This window comes from Notechis scutatus, chromosome 1 (genome assembly GCF_049901735.1).
Source record: "Notechis scutatus isolate UNSWTSFEM ecotype Mainland chromosome 1, rNotScu1.2, whole genome shotgun sequence".
Classification (NCBI taxonomy): domain Eukaryota; kingdom Metazoa; phylum Chordata; class Lepidosauria; order Squamata; family Elapidae; genus Notechis; species Notechis scutatus.
The window spans coordinates 241897874-241914883 of record NC_142009.1 but is presented as its reverse complement, the minus strand read 5'-3'; the positions used below and the strand labels follow the sequence as shown (position 1 = coordinate 241914883).

At 41.4% G+C, this 17010-nt stretch overlaps 1 protein-coding gene across 2 annotated transcripts in view; it reads right to left on the bottom strand.

Annotated features, from left to right (window-relative positions):
• The window catches only part of IGSF22 (immunoglobulin superfamily member 22), a 56375-nt gene that overhangs the window by 16824 nt on the left and 22541 nt on the right, over nt 1–17010 (bottom strand). For both annotated transcript variants that reach the window (XM_087951012.1, XM_087951020.1), the window contains exons 11-16: nt 15084–15368; nt 13567–13691; nt 12903–13044; nt 9624–9920; nt 7006–7308; nt 4322–4495 (exon numbers count right to left, since the gene is read on the bottom strand). In XM_087951012.1, the coding sequence (XP_087807138.1) occupies nt 4322–4495; nt 7006–7308; nt 9624–9920; nt 12903–13044; nt 13567–13691; nt 15084–15368 (1326 nt within the window). The remainder of the gene's footprint in view (nt 1–4321; nt 4496–7005; nt 7309–9623; nt 9921–12902; nt 13045–13566; nt 13692–15083; nt 15369–17010) is intronic.

Sequence of the window (17010 nt, the reverse complement as noted above, 5' to 3'; positions counted from 1 at the left end):
TAGACAGAAAGAGATGATGGAAGATAGATAGATGATAGAGATAGATAGATAGATAGATAGATAGATAGATAGATAGATAGATATTGATAGAAAGATATGATACAGATAGATGATAGAGAGATATAGATAGATGACAGATAAATAGAAAGAAAGAAATGATAGATAGGATAGAGAGATATAGATAGATATTGATAGATGATAGACATGATAGAGATTGATTGATCGATCAATAGATGATAGACATGATAGTGTTAGATAGATAGATGATAGATAGATAGATGATAGATAGATAGATGATAGATAGATAGATAGATAGACAGATGATAGATAGATAGATAGATAGATAGATAGATAGATAGATAGATAGATAGATAGATAGATGATAGAAAGATATAGATTATGTACCATCAGCTTTTAATGACCCCAAAATAGATCTCTTGCCAATTGGAAGACTCCAAGTTCTGCTGTAAGTAAGTCTATTCAATTTGCTGCTGGTCATCTCCTTTTCATTTTCCCCAGAATTATAGACTTCCAAAGAGAAGTTAGGTGTTTACCATATTTTGGACATATTATTTGTGTCCTCAACTGAGAATTATTTTATGATGCATTTTTTCTTATTTTCCTGGCCATTATCACAAACTTCTAAAGAGACAATAGTTTCTCTATTGAGCTTCTGCAAAGCCCCCAGATTTTACCTTCACGTATCATCATAGGGAAAAACAATTTCTTGCACTTTTCTGATCTTTGTAAATAGAGATATTTTCTGGCACTCACCTGTTCAGGCATCTGAATATCTTTTCCATGGCTTTCATTGCTACTCTACCAAGTACAGGTAGTCCTCAATTTACCACCACAATTGACCCCAAAATTTATGCTGCTAAATGAGAAATGTGTTAAGTTAATTTTGTCCCATTTTACGACTTTTCTTGCCACATTAGTTAAGTGAATCACTGCAATTGTTAAATTAGTAACCCGGTTGTTAAGTGGCTTTCCCATTGACATTGCTTATCAGAAAGTCGCAAAAGGTGATCATGTGAACCCAGGACACTGCAAGCCAGTTAAGAAGCATCTGAATGTAAATCGTGTGACCATGATTTCCGTTGCAGATGCTGCAACAATCGTAAGTGTGAAAAATGGTCATAATCTGCAACTCTTACACTGCAAAAACATATGGATGACACAACTCGACCAGGGCAAAGCAATAGACGCAATCTACATAGACTTCTGTAAAGCCTTTGATTCAGTGGTACACGACAAACTACTCCTAAAAATAAAATCCTATGGTATCTCTGGACAACTGAATAACTTAATAGAAGCATTCCTGTCAAACAGACAACTAATGGTCAAAATCGGGAGCGTCCTATCAAATCCAGTACCTGTCAATAGTGGTGTTCCCCAAGGCAGTGTTCTAGGACCAACTCTCTTCATACTCTACATAAACGACCTCTGTGATCATGTTAAGAGCAATTGCGTTCTCTTCGCTGATGATGTAAAGCTGTTCAATACCACAGACAATACTGCTACCCTACAAAAAGACCTTGACTATGTATCAGAATGGTCAAACAAATGGCAACTTCAAATCTCAACAAATAAATGCTCTGTCTTACATATTGGCAAAAAAAAATCAGAAAATAAAATACAAGCTGAATAGTCAAGATCTTGTTGATGACCCAAGCTCTGTAAAGGACCTTGGAATACTCACCTCTAATGATCTAAGTGCTAGAGCCCACTGCAACTATAATAGCCAAAAAGGCATTAAGAGTTGTTAACCTAATCCTACGTAGCTTTTTCTCTGGTAATATCACACTACTAACCAGAGCATACAAAACATTTGCTAGACCAATACTCGAATACAGTTCATCAGTCTGGAACCCACATTACGTATCTGATATTAGCACAATTGAGAAAGTCCAGAAATATTTCACAAGAAGAGTTCTCCACTCCTCTACTCGTTGTAGAATACCTTATGCCACCAGACTTGAAATTCTAGAACTAGAAAACCTTGAATTACGCCGTCTTCGGTCTGACTTAAGCATGGTATATAAAATCATACATTGCAATGTCCTACCTGTCAATGAATACTTCAGCTTCAACCATAACAACACAAGAGCACACAGTAGATACAAACTCAAAGTAAACCGCACCAAACTTGATTGCAGGAAATACGACTTCAGCAATAGAGTGGTCAATGTCTGGAATACTCTACCCGACTCTGTAGTTTCTTCCCCAAACCCCAAAAACTTTAACCTTAGACTGTCTACTATTGACCTCACCCCTTTCCTAAGAGGTCTGTAGGGGGCGTGCATAAGCTCACCAACGTGCCTACCGTCCCTGTCCTATTGTTTCTCTTATTCTTCTTTTATTTTTCTTATATGTACCCATTTCATGTATTCACAACTATGTATACACTTATACTTATTATCTTGTAAACAATTGGCAAATCAAATAAATAAAATAAATAAATAAATAAATAAGTCATTTTTTTCAGTTGTAACTTCGAATGGTCACTAAGCAAACTATTGTAAGTTGAGAACTACCTGGACTAGTCTGTATATTTACAATATATTTCCTAACTGCTAGTTCTTTTACTGTTTGATAGTTGATCCTATAAAGCAGGGCTGTCAAAACTCCTGGCCGGCAGGCCAGATGCGTCACACGCTGGACACGCCCACGCCCGGTTTAGCGAAGGGGGAAAAAAAAGTTCTGACAGGTTACGTGACACAGCCATGATAACGTGAGTTTACACCCCTGCTATAAAGCATATCTATTCCCCACTTTAATATTCTATTATTAAATCTAATAACCTAATATTCTAATTTTACAGTTGTTTGCTACTGTAATTAGTTTGGTCTTCTTTATACTTAATCTTCATCACTGTTTCATACTGAGATGTTTGATTTTCATTGCTAGTAGATTGTTTGCCTTTTTAGCTATCAGAGTAGTGTCATTGGCACAGAGTGGATTATTTAGGCTTATTCCCCCCAATTTTAAATCCATGCTCCTCTTCTTTCTTCCAACCCAGCTTTCCTCAATATATTGTATATTCAGCATATAGGTGGAACAAGCAATGCGAGAGCATGCAGCTTCGTCTCACTCCTTGGGTGACCTAGAACCAGTTTGTTTTGCCATGTTCTATTTAGATGGTGTCTAAAATTGGCTATCTATGTGGTTTTCTTAATAAAATACAGGGATAGCCTTCGTTTGCCTTCTCCCATGCAAGATGTAATGGTCCCTTTGCCATGGTCATTCAAGGGATCACCCACTTCCAGCATTGTCCTACATTGCTACTTCGCTGTAGCAGGGTTGAGGGGATATACCTGGGAGTTGACATGGTTTTGAGGGTCTGGTTATATCTGTTTGTATATCTGTCTGTCTGTGTCTGTCTGTCTGTCTATCTATCATCTATTTATATCATATCTATCTATCATCTATCTACCTGTCATCTATCTATCTATCTACCTATATCTATCTACCTATCATCTACCTATCATCTATCTATCTACCTATCATCTATCTATCTATCTATCTATCTATCTATCTATCTATCTATCTATCTATCTATCTATCTATCTATCTATCTCTATCTATCTATCTATCTATCTATCATCTATTTATCTATCTATCTAATCTATTTATCTATATATCCCCCCTCTCTCTCATCTATCTTCTACCTAGAATCCCTAAATGGTATCACATTGTGACATTTTGCTGCCACCTGCTGAGCATAAACACACATAAAATAGAATATTTGTAGCTCAGAGTTGAAATGAGTGGTGCTCTCTGAGCTTTCTTGTTTTCTTACAGACATTTCATTTTCTAAATAGGTAACATCACCTCATTTGGGTAATGAAATGTCTACAAGAAAACAAGGAAGCTCAGAGAACACCAAGGACCCCTCATAAACACACATTTAGGAGCCTCAGTGGCGCAGTGGTTAGAGTGCAGTACTGCAAGCTACTCCAACTGCAATTTGGCAGATCGAATCCCACCAAGCTCAAGGTTGACTCAGCCTTCCATCCTTCCTAGGTGGGTAAAATGAGGACCCAGATTGTTGGGGGCAATAGGCTGACCCTGTGTCCTCAAGTCAGTTTTTGACTCCTGGCAAGTGCCTGGACTGGTCCCTGTAGTTTTCTGAGCAAGATTTCAGAAGTGGCTTGCTCTTGTTATCTTCCTAGAATTGAGAAAAAAGGGACTGGCCCAAAGTCACCCAGCTGGCTTTGTGCCAATGGTACTAGAACTTACAGTCTCCCTGTTTCTAGCCTGATGCCTTAACCAACCTAAACCAAACTAGGTCCCATGTTACACAGTGGAAATTGCTGACCTTGAATTGGTTCCTTGGATATAGGCACCCAGAGGTTGCTACCTTTCTTCCTTCTTTCCACAATGTAACCTGTAACTGGAGACCCACCATCGTTAGCTGGAGGATTCCAAGTAATGGTAATTGCCTCTTTCGAAACATCAGTAACTTGAGGTTGAGACGCTTGTCCTGGAGGATCTGAAAAAAAAAGTTTAAGCGTGATGAAGCAGAACACAAATAGAAGGAGATTCTTCCATTCCTAATTGCTTTTCTACATAGATCTTTTTACATAGATGCCTGATATAGAAGCAACATTCCAATGGTAAAGATAAAGGTTCCCCTCGCACATACATGTTAGTCATTTCCGACTCTAGGGGGCGGTGCTCATCTCCGTTACAAAGCTGAAGAGCCAGCGCTGTCCGTAGACGTCTCCGTGGTCATGTGGCCAGCATGACTAAATGCCGAAAGTGCACGGAACGCTGTTACCTTCCCACCAGAGTGGTCCCTATTTTTCTACTTGCATTTTTACATGCTTTTGAACTGTTAGGTTGGCAGAAGCTGGGAGAAGTAACGGGAGTTCACTCTTTTATGCGGTGCTAGAGATTCGAGCCACCGAACTGCTGACCTTTCTGATTGACAAGCTCAGCATCTTAGCCACTGAGCCACCATGTCCCTTAAATGTATATAAATAGAAACTTATATAATTTATATAAACTTAGATAACCCTTTAAATGTATCTAAATAGAAATGTATATAAATAGAAATGTATATAAATAGAAACTTGCAAAAATGCCTCCTGAGATAGCCATAATGTCCTAGAGCAGGGGTGTCAAACTCGTGGCCTGCAGGCCGGATGTGTCACATGATGGCCCTGCCCCCGCCTGGTTTAGCGAAGGGGGGGAAAGTCCTGATACGTCACGTGATGCCGCCATGATGCTGCAAGTTTGACCCCTGCCCTAGAGGAACTATAGCACCATAGAATCATAGGATTCCAGATCCAGAAAGGATCATTAGAACAACTGATCCCAATCTTCTGCTCAAATTAAAGCATCCCATACAGATGGGTGCAGGGGTGGGATTCAAATTTTTTAACAACCAGTTCTGTGGGCGTGGCTTAGTTGGTGGGCGTGGCTTGGTGGTCATGTTATTGGCTGGGTGTGGCCAGCTCAATATCTCTCACATTGAGGCATGCATCTCGTCGCTTGGCCTCTCATGACTGTGGGGATGCTGCAACAGTTGTAAGTGTGAAAAATGGTCATAAGTCACTTTTTTCAGTGCCATTGTAACTTTGAATGGTCACTCCACACAAGCAAAGTACCAGCAAAGGAGGGGAAAAAAACTCCAAAGAAGTTCCTGAGACAGGAAGTCTATTCCTGCCAAGAATGTAATAAGGGTTAACAGAGAGGCAGTTTCTGTAAGCAACACCAGAATGTTTCCTTCCTGCCTTCCTGACAGGATTAGGGCAGTAATTCTAACAACTGGTTCTCCGAACTGCTTAGAATGTTAACAACCGGTTCTACCGAATAGGTGTGAATTGGTAGAATCCCACCCCTGGATGGGTGTCTTGTGAAGAGGAGCCCACCATAGAACAACAAACAAGGCCTGATGAAAAGGCCTATATTCTGCATCGTCTACTTTGCTGTCAGCAACATAAGAATTCTGTAGGCTACCAAGGTATGCTTGGCAACAGCAAATGTTATCTTGGGATCTTTAGCTAACAAAAGAAGATGCATCTAGAATTTTTCAGCCTGAACTGAAAATGGGTTAAGAAAAGAGGTTAGTAATTCATTGTGGACACTAGTAAATATTGCAATACAGTGAAATGTAATCACATCATGCTGTGTCCCCACTGATGCAGGGACCAGCTTTTCAGCATAGGAGAGTTAGAGATTCTTTCTCAAGAAATGTGGTGATTAGACTATTAAAGACAAGTGTATCACTGAATTCCTTTTTGAGTGTCCCCACCTGGCCCTAATCACAAATAAATGACCCTAATTAAAGTGAAATTTTGAGGAAATTTAAATGCCATTCTTCACTTCCTAGGAATGCTTGGGCTCAGCAATTCCATCAAAAACATCAATTCTCGAATACAGCCCATCTGCCTGGAATCCACACTGTATAACGGACATTAATACAGTTGAATGAGTCCAGAGGTATTTCACGAGAAGAGTAATACACTCCTCAGCTCGCAATAGATTATCTTATGCCACCAGGCTTGAAATTTTGGACCTAGACAACTTAGAACTATGCCGCCTACAGTCTAACCTAAGCTTAGTACACAAAATTGTCTGCTACAACGTCCTACCTGTCAATGACTACTTCAGCTTCAACCACAATAACACATGGGCAAACAATAGATACAAACTCAGGGTAAATCACACAAAACTCGATTGCAGGAAATATGACTTCAGCAACAGAGTGGTCAACGCCTGGAATGCCCCACCAGACTCCGTTGTTACATCCTCAACCCCTCACAGCTTCAACCTTAAACTGTCTACCGTGGACCTCACTCCATTCCTAAGAGGTCTGTAAGGGGGCATGCACAAGCGCACCTACTGTCCCTGTCCTACTGTTCCCATTTATTCATACCCATTTATTATGTATATACTTATATGTTTATATGTTATCTTCATACTTACACTTGTTTTCTCATACATGATTGACAAACTAAACTAAATAAAAAAATAAAAATGTATTGAGATGCTTACCAATTGGATTCCCAGCAAAAACTTCCTCTGTTTCTAGCGGTTCACTTGCACCTTCCGAATTCACAGCCAGGATTCGGAACTGGTAGGCTTTCCCTTCTTCCACCTTATCCGTGGCAAATGTGGTGTGCTTGCTTTCAATTTCCCCAACTTTGATCCAGGATTTTTTCCCAACTATTCGCCGTTCGATAATAAAGTGGGTCACTTGTTTGCCCCCATTGTCTTTTGGGGCCTTCCATTTCATTTTGATACACTTCCCTGATGTCTCCAAGAATTCCACTTTTCCTTGGGGTGGTTTCGGTTTGTCTGAAGCACAAGGACATTGGTGGTCATGAAATGAAATGATCATTTGGAATACAGAGGTGGTATTCAGCAGGTTCTGACCAGTTCTGGAGAACTGGTAGCGGAGATTTTGGGTAGTTCGGAAATACTACCTCTGACTGGCCCTGCCCCCATCTATTCTCTGCCTCCCAAGCCCCAGCTGATAGGCTGGATCTTCTTTTGTTGCCCTGCACAGGAGAACGGAGCTGAAAATTAGTGGGGTGGGAAGGGAATGGGATTTTGCAATAACCTTTCCCCTGGAGTGGGGTGGGAACGGAGATTTTGCAGTATCCTTCCCCTGCCACGCCCACCAAACCATGACTCGCCCACCAAGCCACATCCACAGAACCAGTAATAATTTTTTTTTTAATCCTACCACTGTTGGAATAGCTCAGCCTAGCGTTTGGGCACTCCCCTTGATGATGAGGCTTGCCTAATCTGCCTTAACTTCAACATATAGAAGCTCCTCATTTGATCACAGGTTGGTCTTAAACTTTTGATTGCACATCAGCAAGTTCCTAGACCAGAAGTGTCAAACTCGAGTTGTCACAGCGACATCACGTGATGTATCAGGACTTTTTTTTCCCCCCCTTCGCTAAATCAGGCGTGGGCATGGCCAGTGCGTGACACATCTTGTCCACGGGACGGGAATTTGACAGCCCTGCTCTAGACCATCAGAACATCAAAGAGCTTAATAGTGTAACACTGAGCACTTGATCTCCCCCAGAATCTGCTGCTAATACTTGCTCTGAATTTCATATGCTAACATTCTCCTTCTGAAATTAATTTTACAGCATTAAGAAGTCATTGTTCTTTTGGGTTTGGTCCTCTTCTATTTCTCAACATTCCGTTTTCCTCAAAACAATTGCATTCAAATGCGTTATAGTCAGCAACTATAATTCTCAGCCACAGTCACTATTACTTCCAAAAAGAATAGCATAGAATCACCTATTTCTTTCCCATAGAGACCACCTGGTTTTCCTGGCAGGGGTGACTGCTGGCAAGATGGCAGAAGCAGTGCCATCATCCAAGTCCTGCCCCTTTTACATTTGCAATATATTTTGGAATTGGGTATCTGTAGTCTAGAGCAGCAGTCGGCAACCAGTGGGCTGCGGCCCACTGGTGGGCCATGGAAACTTTTTGGTGGGCTGCAGAAGAAATGGTTCCTGAAAGCAATTAATCTGGGCAGCGCCGTTCTCGTGCCTCCCAGCTCTTCGAGGGACCCCAGAGTCAGGTCCCTGAGGTGCACATACCAACCAGCTCCCACACATGGCGGGTGGCGGCAACAACAGTCCCCTCCCCCTGGCGCCCATTGTTAGCTCGAACAAAGCTATGTATGTGGCCGGGCATGATGCACAGGGGACTTCGTATATGCCTTGGTTTTCCAGGTCAATTTTATCTTTGGGGTTTCTAAGGATGGCTGCTATTTTTCTGTCTGTTTTGAAGGCAGTCTTGATGTGATGTCTGTGTAGTATCTTACTGATTTTGTCTGTAGTACCTCTTATGTAGGGCAGGACAGCTGTTCCATAGGTCTGTTCATCTTCTAGGTACAACCAATCAGGATGAAGAAAAAACCATTCTGGCACAGCAATAGGCTGCCCCAAATTTAAATCTGAAACCACTATAAAAGTCTGACTCACGGATGAACACTATACAGAAGCCTGATGATGGCAGATGAGATTCTGCCGAAACGTTGCTACAACTTTAAAAGCACAACTACAATGATGTGGGAAAATACCCGAACAAAGCTGAATGCCATACATGTAAGTACCCGCGAAAACTTAAGAATATATATATATCTTACGCGGGAGAAAACCCGAATAACCAAAGATCCACATACAAATACCCGCGAGAGCCTCAGAAAATATATATATATATATTTTCTGAGGCTCTGCAGTATTGTATGTGATCTTTGTGAGCCTCCAGCACTAGATTGAAGTATCTAGGCAACGTTTCAATGAAGTCTCATTCATCATCTTCAGGCATGTGTCTTCAGCCTGAAGATGATGAATGAGACTTCATCAAACGTGCCTAGATACTTCCAATCTTACGCAGGAGAAAACCCGAATAACCAAAGATCCATATATATATATATATTTGTTTTCTTATATATATATATATACACACATATACATATACACACACATACACACACACACGTATATACATGTGTGTGAGTGAGCGTGTGCAGAGATAGATAGATAGATAGATAGATAGATAGATAGATAGATAGATAGATAGATAGTTAGTTCGTTCACTACTTTATATAGGGCTGCCCAGAATTATCACCCCGAACTTACCAATAACATTTAGGAATAATTGAGCAGTGGCTGATCCACAATCACTTTTCAGCCTCAACATGATGCTTCCAGTGTCTTCTCTCACGCATTTTGTTATGGTGAGCATGGCCTGGTCATGGGACCTCTCCAGAGTGACCCTCTCTTCTTCAGTCACCTCAACGCCATCTTTAAACCAGGTGACCTTGGGCAAAGGCTTGGCCTTGAAGGGTACTTTAATTAAAGCCGTCTGTCCCGCCTTCACAGTTATTGGATGGGCAGCCGAAGCTTCCAGGAAAGAAGGGTCAATAAATGGAGGGTCTTAAGAGAAGAAACAATGGGAAAATAGGTTCAGTCTTCACCAGTGACAATGATAGACTTTGCAGTACAGGTAGTCCTTGACTTATGACCATAATTGAGCCCAAAATTTCTGTTGGTAAATGAGACGTTTGTTAAGTGAGTTTGCCCCATTTTATGACTTTTCTTGCCGCAGTTGTTAAGTGGATCACCACAGTTGTTAAGTTGGTAAAATGCTGGTTAAGTGAATCTGGCTTCCTCATTGACTTTGCATGTCAGGAGCTCTCAAAAGCTGATCACATGATCCTGGGGGCATAAATATACAGTATGCTAGTTGCCAGGTGTTCAAATTTTGATCACATGACCATGGGGATGTTGCAACGGTCATAAATTATGAAAAATGGTCATAAGTTATGAAAAGTGGTCATAAGTCACTTTTTCAATGCCGTTTTAATGTTAAAAGCTCACAAAACAAATGGTTGTATGTCAAGGACTACCTGTAATAGAATTCCTGAGGTAAAATTAAGATCTTTCTGGGAAAAAAAGTTACAATACATACAAAAAAAAGGTCTGAGTGATTTCAACTGCTTTATACTTCACATACAGCGCGTCAAATGAGTTGTGGAGATCTTTTCACTTATTAAAAGACCTTTTAATGCAGTGATTCCCAAAGTCACTTGGTACCGCCCCTTGGGGGTGCTGAGAGGCAAGGGGGGTGCTGAGAGGCAAGGGGGCTGGCAGGGGGGTGCTAAGAGGCAGCAGGGGGGTGCTGGAGGTGAGCGGCAGGGCACAATTCAGAGTGGCTTTGCTCTCCTTTTCAAACATACCGCCGCCGCCGTGTTCCACCCCATTGAGCCCCTTGCACCGGAGGCACCTGCCCAAGCAAGTCCGAACGGAGTGGTGCACAAAGTCAATGGAGTGAGCCTGAGAGAGGGAAAGAGAGAGGAAAGAAAGAGAGAGAGAAAGAGAGAAGGAAGAAGAGAAAGAGAAAAGGGAAAGAAAGAAAAAGGGACAAAGAAAGAGGGGGGATGGAAGGACGGGACAGAAAGAAAAAGAAATAAAGAAGGAGGGAGGGAGGAGAAAGATAATGAGATATCTATTCTAGTCCAATCATCTGCTCCAGCAGGGTTAGAAGGGAGTGTGTGTGTGTGTGTGTGTTCTCCTTGCAATTTACCAGTACATTTTGGTTTTGCCTTTTTCAGAATTGTCACTGTAATACATTGGGGAAAAGTAATTTTTTAGGGTGGAGATCTGGTCCAATGGATCCTGTTTAAAGCCTCAACAAAATGTGAGGGCTTCCTGATAGTCTTGGCCATGTTTCGTCCACAAAATCTTTAATTAATAGAAGCCAAAGATGTTTCAATGTGCTGGCAAAGATGCCGGCAAAGATGTTTCAATGTGGAAAAGGGCCTCTAAACTAGGCCTCATTTCAATATGATGCATCAGCGCTCTCTCGCTCTCGCTCTCTCTCCCCTTCATCCCTCCATCCCCCCTTTCTTTGTCCCTTTTTCTTTCTTTCCCTTTTCTCTTTCTTTTCTTCCTTCTCTCTTTCTCTCTTTTCTCTCTCTCTCCTTCCCTCTCCCAGGCTCACCCCATTGACTTGGTGCACCGCTCCTCTCGGACTTGCTTGGGCAGGTCCCTCCAGTGCAGTGGGCTCAATGGGGTGGACCTGCGGGACCGGCACCTAGAACGCAGCAGTGCAGGCAGTTTGAAAAGTAGAGCAAAGCCAGAGGTCGGTAATTTTTGCTGCAAAGAATCACAAAAGCTTCTGGGTTGTGCACAAGAAGGGACACACATGTCAATGCAATTCAGCAACATAAAATAAAGACATGCAACTAAAACAAATCAACAAGAATCGGCAAAGCATCTCTGATTAGATTTTATTCACTACTAGAATCTAATCAGAGATGCTTTGCCGATTCCAGTCCAATGACCTGCTCCAGCAGGGTTAGAAGGGAGTGTGTGTGCATGTGTGTGCATGGCTGTCAAAATTCCAAAAACAGGTCAAGTAGTTCTGGGGAGGCCAGTCATAAATTAGAACACTTGCTAAGCAACCGGCCATTAAGTGAGGACCACTTGTATTGGGTTTACCAGCCACCAAACCACACTCACCCAGTCACGTGACCAGCAAGCCACACCACCAACCAGGTGACCAGCAAACCACACCCTCAAATTAGGCCATGTCCACAGAAATTTGAATCCCACCTGTGGGTGGGTGGCATTGAGGATGAGTTTGTAGCACCAAGGGGGCGGTGGACTGAAAAAGTTTGGGAACCACTGTTTTAATGTGACAAAAGAGCTACATATTTTATCAACTGAGTTTTTACATTACATTAAGCATAACAGCTTTATTTGACTTTGGTGTTCTGTAATTTTAGAGGTCAGTAAGGCTTGCCATTTTACATCTTATACAAACCCAACTGTTCTGATTTATTCAACAATGCTTAAAACATGGGTTAGCCTGTTGTATGACTCATTGTTGAATGATACCATGTTCAAGCAGAAATTGTATGAAGATCAACTAGGCCCGGACTCAGCATCTCAAGCAGAATTGTTCTGCTTGATTGAATTGCTCCCATTTTGAGAATCTAAACTTACATATTTAACAGTCAAATTATTTTCTGTATTCCATATCATAATAACTGTTCTTAGCAAAAGATTTCCTAGTAAAACTTCATACAATGTGGAGTTTCTCTCAATCTGGTTAATGCATAGTGGTGAGCCAAGACTTGTTTATTTGTGGTCTGTTAAATAAGCTACAGTTGCTAGTTGGCTTCATACTTCAAGCTAAGCAAAACGCATGCTACTCAGGACACATGAATTCCATTTTGCATCATTCTGCATCGAATAACATTTTGGTAACTACTACATACCAGGTGGATATCTACCATGCTTTTGTAACGGAAGCCCAGGAAGACATGGAGAAAGAAGTGGTTGAAGAAGAGAACTAGCTGAAGTCTAGAGTAAAACCAGAACTACAATCCCAGAGCAGTGAGAATCCCGTACCTGCGATGCTGACGGTGGCCTCAGTTTCTGCTCCTTTTGCTCTGAAAGTATACTTCCCTTCATATTCCTCACCCATCTTGTCAATGATCAATTTGTGCACAGCTCCTTGCTTGACAATCTGGATTCCTCTCATATCTGTGATCTGCAGAATTTTTTTTTTTTTAAATACATGTCTCAAAATGTTCTAATCAGAAACAAGAAGCCTATGCATGACTATTAAGCTCAGGTCCAGTGGTGAGATTCAAAAATTTTTACTATAGGTTTTGGTGGGCATGGCATGGTTTGGTGGGTGTGGCAGGGGCAGGATACTGCAAAATTCCCATTTCCACCCCACCCCATTAACCTGCTTTCCAGCTCCGTTCTCGTGTACAGGGCAACAAAAGGAGACCCAGCCAATCAGCTGGGACTTGGGAGGCAGAAAATAGATGGAGGCGGGGCCAGTTAGAGGTGGTATTTGCAGGTTCTCCGAACTACTCAAAATTTCCACTATTGGTTCTCCAGAACTGGTCAGAACCTGCTGAATACCGTCTCTGCTCAGGTCTCCCTGGGACCTATTCAAGTATCCTAATTTAGCATGATGCCAATTTTCCCATGAGAGTCCTTAGCTGAGCCCTGAGATATGGCCATTATGATTCTAGGAGGCCCAGGTTTCTTCACCACTTACCTCTTTGCCATCCTTCAGCCACACACCTTCCACTTTCTCATCATTCAGGACAACACAAAGCTCTGCTGGGTCTCCTGTAGCTGCTTGGACATCTGATAAGCCACTCTTGACTGTAGCAAATCTCTCTAAGGATGGAGGAGGAAAGAAACCAGAACAGGGAAGGCCAAAGATGCATTTATGAATGAGATAAGTATGGGAAAGAATAACTCTCATTAAGCTAGTGCGAATTAATTGAGAGAACACTATCGGTCTTGGTGTATCTCCATACCATTTCTGATTTCTTCCAGGATGTTAGAGTACATAGCAGCTTCGGTGTGAATGAATTCAGTGTGAATGAGCTTACAGAAGCCAGAGTTGGTTTGCTACTGGCACCAGCTTTTTGTCTACATGGAATCACCATAAGAAAACCAACAGCTTTGCTGTCACTCCCCAAGCCAGACAAAAGGAAGCATGCAACAAATCAAGGACTGATGCTGCAACTAGAATCCAGAAATTATGATGCAGAAGTCCTTTGGTCAGAACCAGGGAGGGAGGCCAGATTCAAAGCCCATTCAGACATAAAGTTCTCTGGGGAAAAAGCTTGTCCCAGTTTTACCTGGTGCATATGAACGGGGAGGGTGGGGATAGGAGAACTACATCTGCCACTTAACCCTTGAAGAAGAAGAACTGCCTCTAGCTGACTAACCAAGAGAGATGTTGTTGACTGGAAAAAAACATCTTTCCTTTTTTATTTCAGACAGCTGAGATGCCACGAACAACCGTTATTGTGGATAGAGTGATGAGTTTATATAACCAGTAGACACTAGTTTTCTGTCTTGGTTTCTCTACCCAAAGCTGCATTGTATCCTTCCATGAGCAAATTGGCTAAATTTTCAGGTTTACTTGGAAAAAGAGAATGCACTGGATGTACCTTTCACCTTCACCTTTACCACTAAAAGTTGCAATTTTTATTCAGAAAAGAACATGGGACATAGTTGGGTACTTGTGAAACAAGTAGAGCAGGGGTCGCCAACCTTTTGGACCTCAGGGACCACCAAACTCATAATTTTAAATCCCGTGGACCAGAGACCCTGGGAAAATCCCAAAAAAAAGTCTGCAGAAAAATTCCCCAGCCCGTTTTCCTACCAATCGATCATTCTTTATTTGGGATCGCAGGATACCGTCTCCAGCTCCATTCTCAGTGGGAGAGAGAGAGACAGAGAGACTTTTGGCTTCATGCAAGGAAAGCAGCAAAAGCAGCAGAAGTCTTTCTTTCTCTCCTCCAAACTCCTCCAGAAATGAGTCTTTGTGAGACTTGTTGTGCTGGCACTGGGGGGTGCTCTGGGGGTGAAATTTCTCTGTGGACCACCAACATTTTCTCATGGACCACCCACCCACTGGTTGGTGACCACTGAACTAGAGTCATCTGGAATTTGAGATTGGAAGTCACACAATGCCTTACCAGCCTTCTTCTCCCACCCAAAACGTTATCACTCATAAACAAAGGCAATACACATAGCATCATCTTGAGCTCTTACCTTCCACAGTTACATTACAACTGCTGTAGTATTCTGTAGGGTCACCTTCTTGTGTGGCAACTACCATATATTCTCCCGAGTCACTTAGCTCGGTATCATCTATTATCAATTCTGCCGTCTTCCCTTCACGGGTCATGGTAAATTTCTGAGATTTCCCAATCACCTTCCCGTTCTTCATCCATTTCAACACCACATCTTTACTGGTCAGCTCACATTCCAGGCAAGCTTTGCTTTTCTCCTTGACTCGGACGTTCTTCAGGTTTCTAACAAACTTAATTGGTGTTCCTTAAGAGAGAGAAGACAGGTGTTGGTTGCATTTGGTTCAATGTTATGCAAATCATCCATGGGAATCAAAGATTGGTAGCCACAAGCAACATGTTGATGTACAGAATAGTAAGGAAATGGAAAGGTGCCCAAGGCAATTTATAAAACTATGAATGTGGAATCTTAAAATAGTCTTATTGTCCATAAATACTTTTGCTTTCGCTATAAAATCAAAGGATACTTGTACTCTTTTTTAACAGATCCCCTTAGGGCACCTCCATATTCATTCAGAAAACACTGGTGGTTTTGTTCCTCCTTGAGCAAAGCTGAAACAGAAGCTGAAGAGATGAATGGACTACAACGTGCGAACGAATCTTCGGGGAAAACCGAAACAAGATCCATACAAACCGGAACCTCAGAAACAATTTATATATATATATATATATTATATATAAAATTATATATATTAATATATATTAATATATATATATATATATATATAGTATATATATATATATATATAGTATATATATATATATCATAGGTATATATATATATAGGTATATATCAATGTAGTAGCTAATAAGGTTTCCCTAACCGTACTCTACGTTTGTGGCTGCATGTGTGTGTCTAGAGTGTATGTGTTGCTGTGAGAAAATACTCCTTAGAACAAGCTTTAGAACAAATGTCTGTGGAGATTTTCAGTCATCCAGGTCATGGTTGTCCGAAATCTTTCCCTACCATCCAGTCAGAGCTAAAAAAGCTTCTTGAATGAGAAGTGAAACATCTTAAAAAACAAACAAGCAATAAAGTAAAAAATCACCTTTGGGACAAGCCTTAGAACATTTCTGGCACTAGAATGCTGAGCATATATTTGTTTAGCACTGCCCCTGGAGTCTCTTTGAAAACTCTGGTGGATAGCAATAAAGAATTCTGGAATCTCTTGGAAAACAGAAATTTTCTTTGTGAAAAATAAAACCTGTCACCTTTGTATGGCATATTGCTTGGATCCACATGAATTAGCAATATGGAATTAGGACTGTGTTTCAGATGGAGCTGAATCCTGAATCGAACTGATTTGAAAGAGAATATCATCCATCCAAGGCAGAATGGATGCTTCTAATCTTTCCTGTGATGAATAAATACCTCAGCTCAGTTCTGATGCTTATGAACTACAAATGGCTAGGCTGCGTCAAGCACACCAAACAGGGAAAGAAATGTTGCGAAGTTGCCAAAAACTAGAGAATGGAAGGGATTTAGTAATTGTCAGGCTTGTTCTCAGTCCAGAGGCAACCTTGTGAGAAAATGGCAGTAGGGCACTCAAAATAGAGTGACATTTGCAATGGTACCACTAAGACGTGCTTCAGTTGCAGTGTCTTGGACAGCACTGAGGTAGCAGATAATGGAAGGGTAAGGCGGTCAAATTGTGAATGGGATTTGAGGCAATATTGAGAATGCTGATGGAACAAAAAAAAATCTAGAAAGTTTTTTTTTTTAAATAACTAAGATATGTCTATGACACAGAGCTCAAGCAGTGTCCAGTTTGTGAGATGCTGTGTTGATCAGGGAAGTGCTAAGATGTCATAGTTCCCTCTTCTTGTAAATTAGAGCAACATATCCCTTCTCTAGATCAATGATCCCCAACCTTTTGGTGGATCGGTGG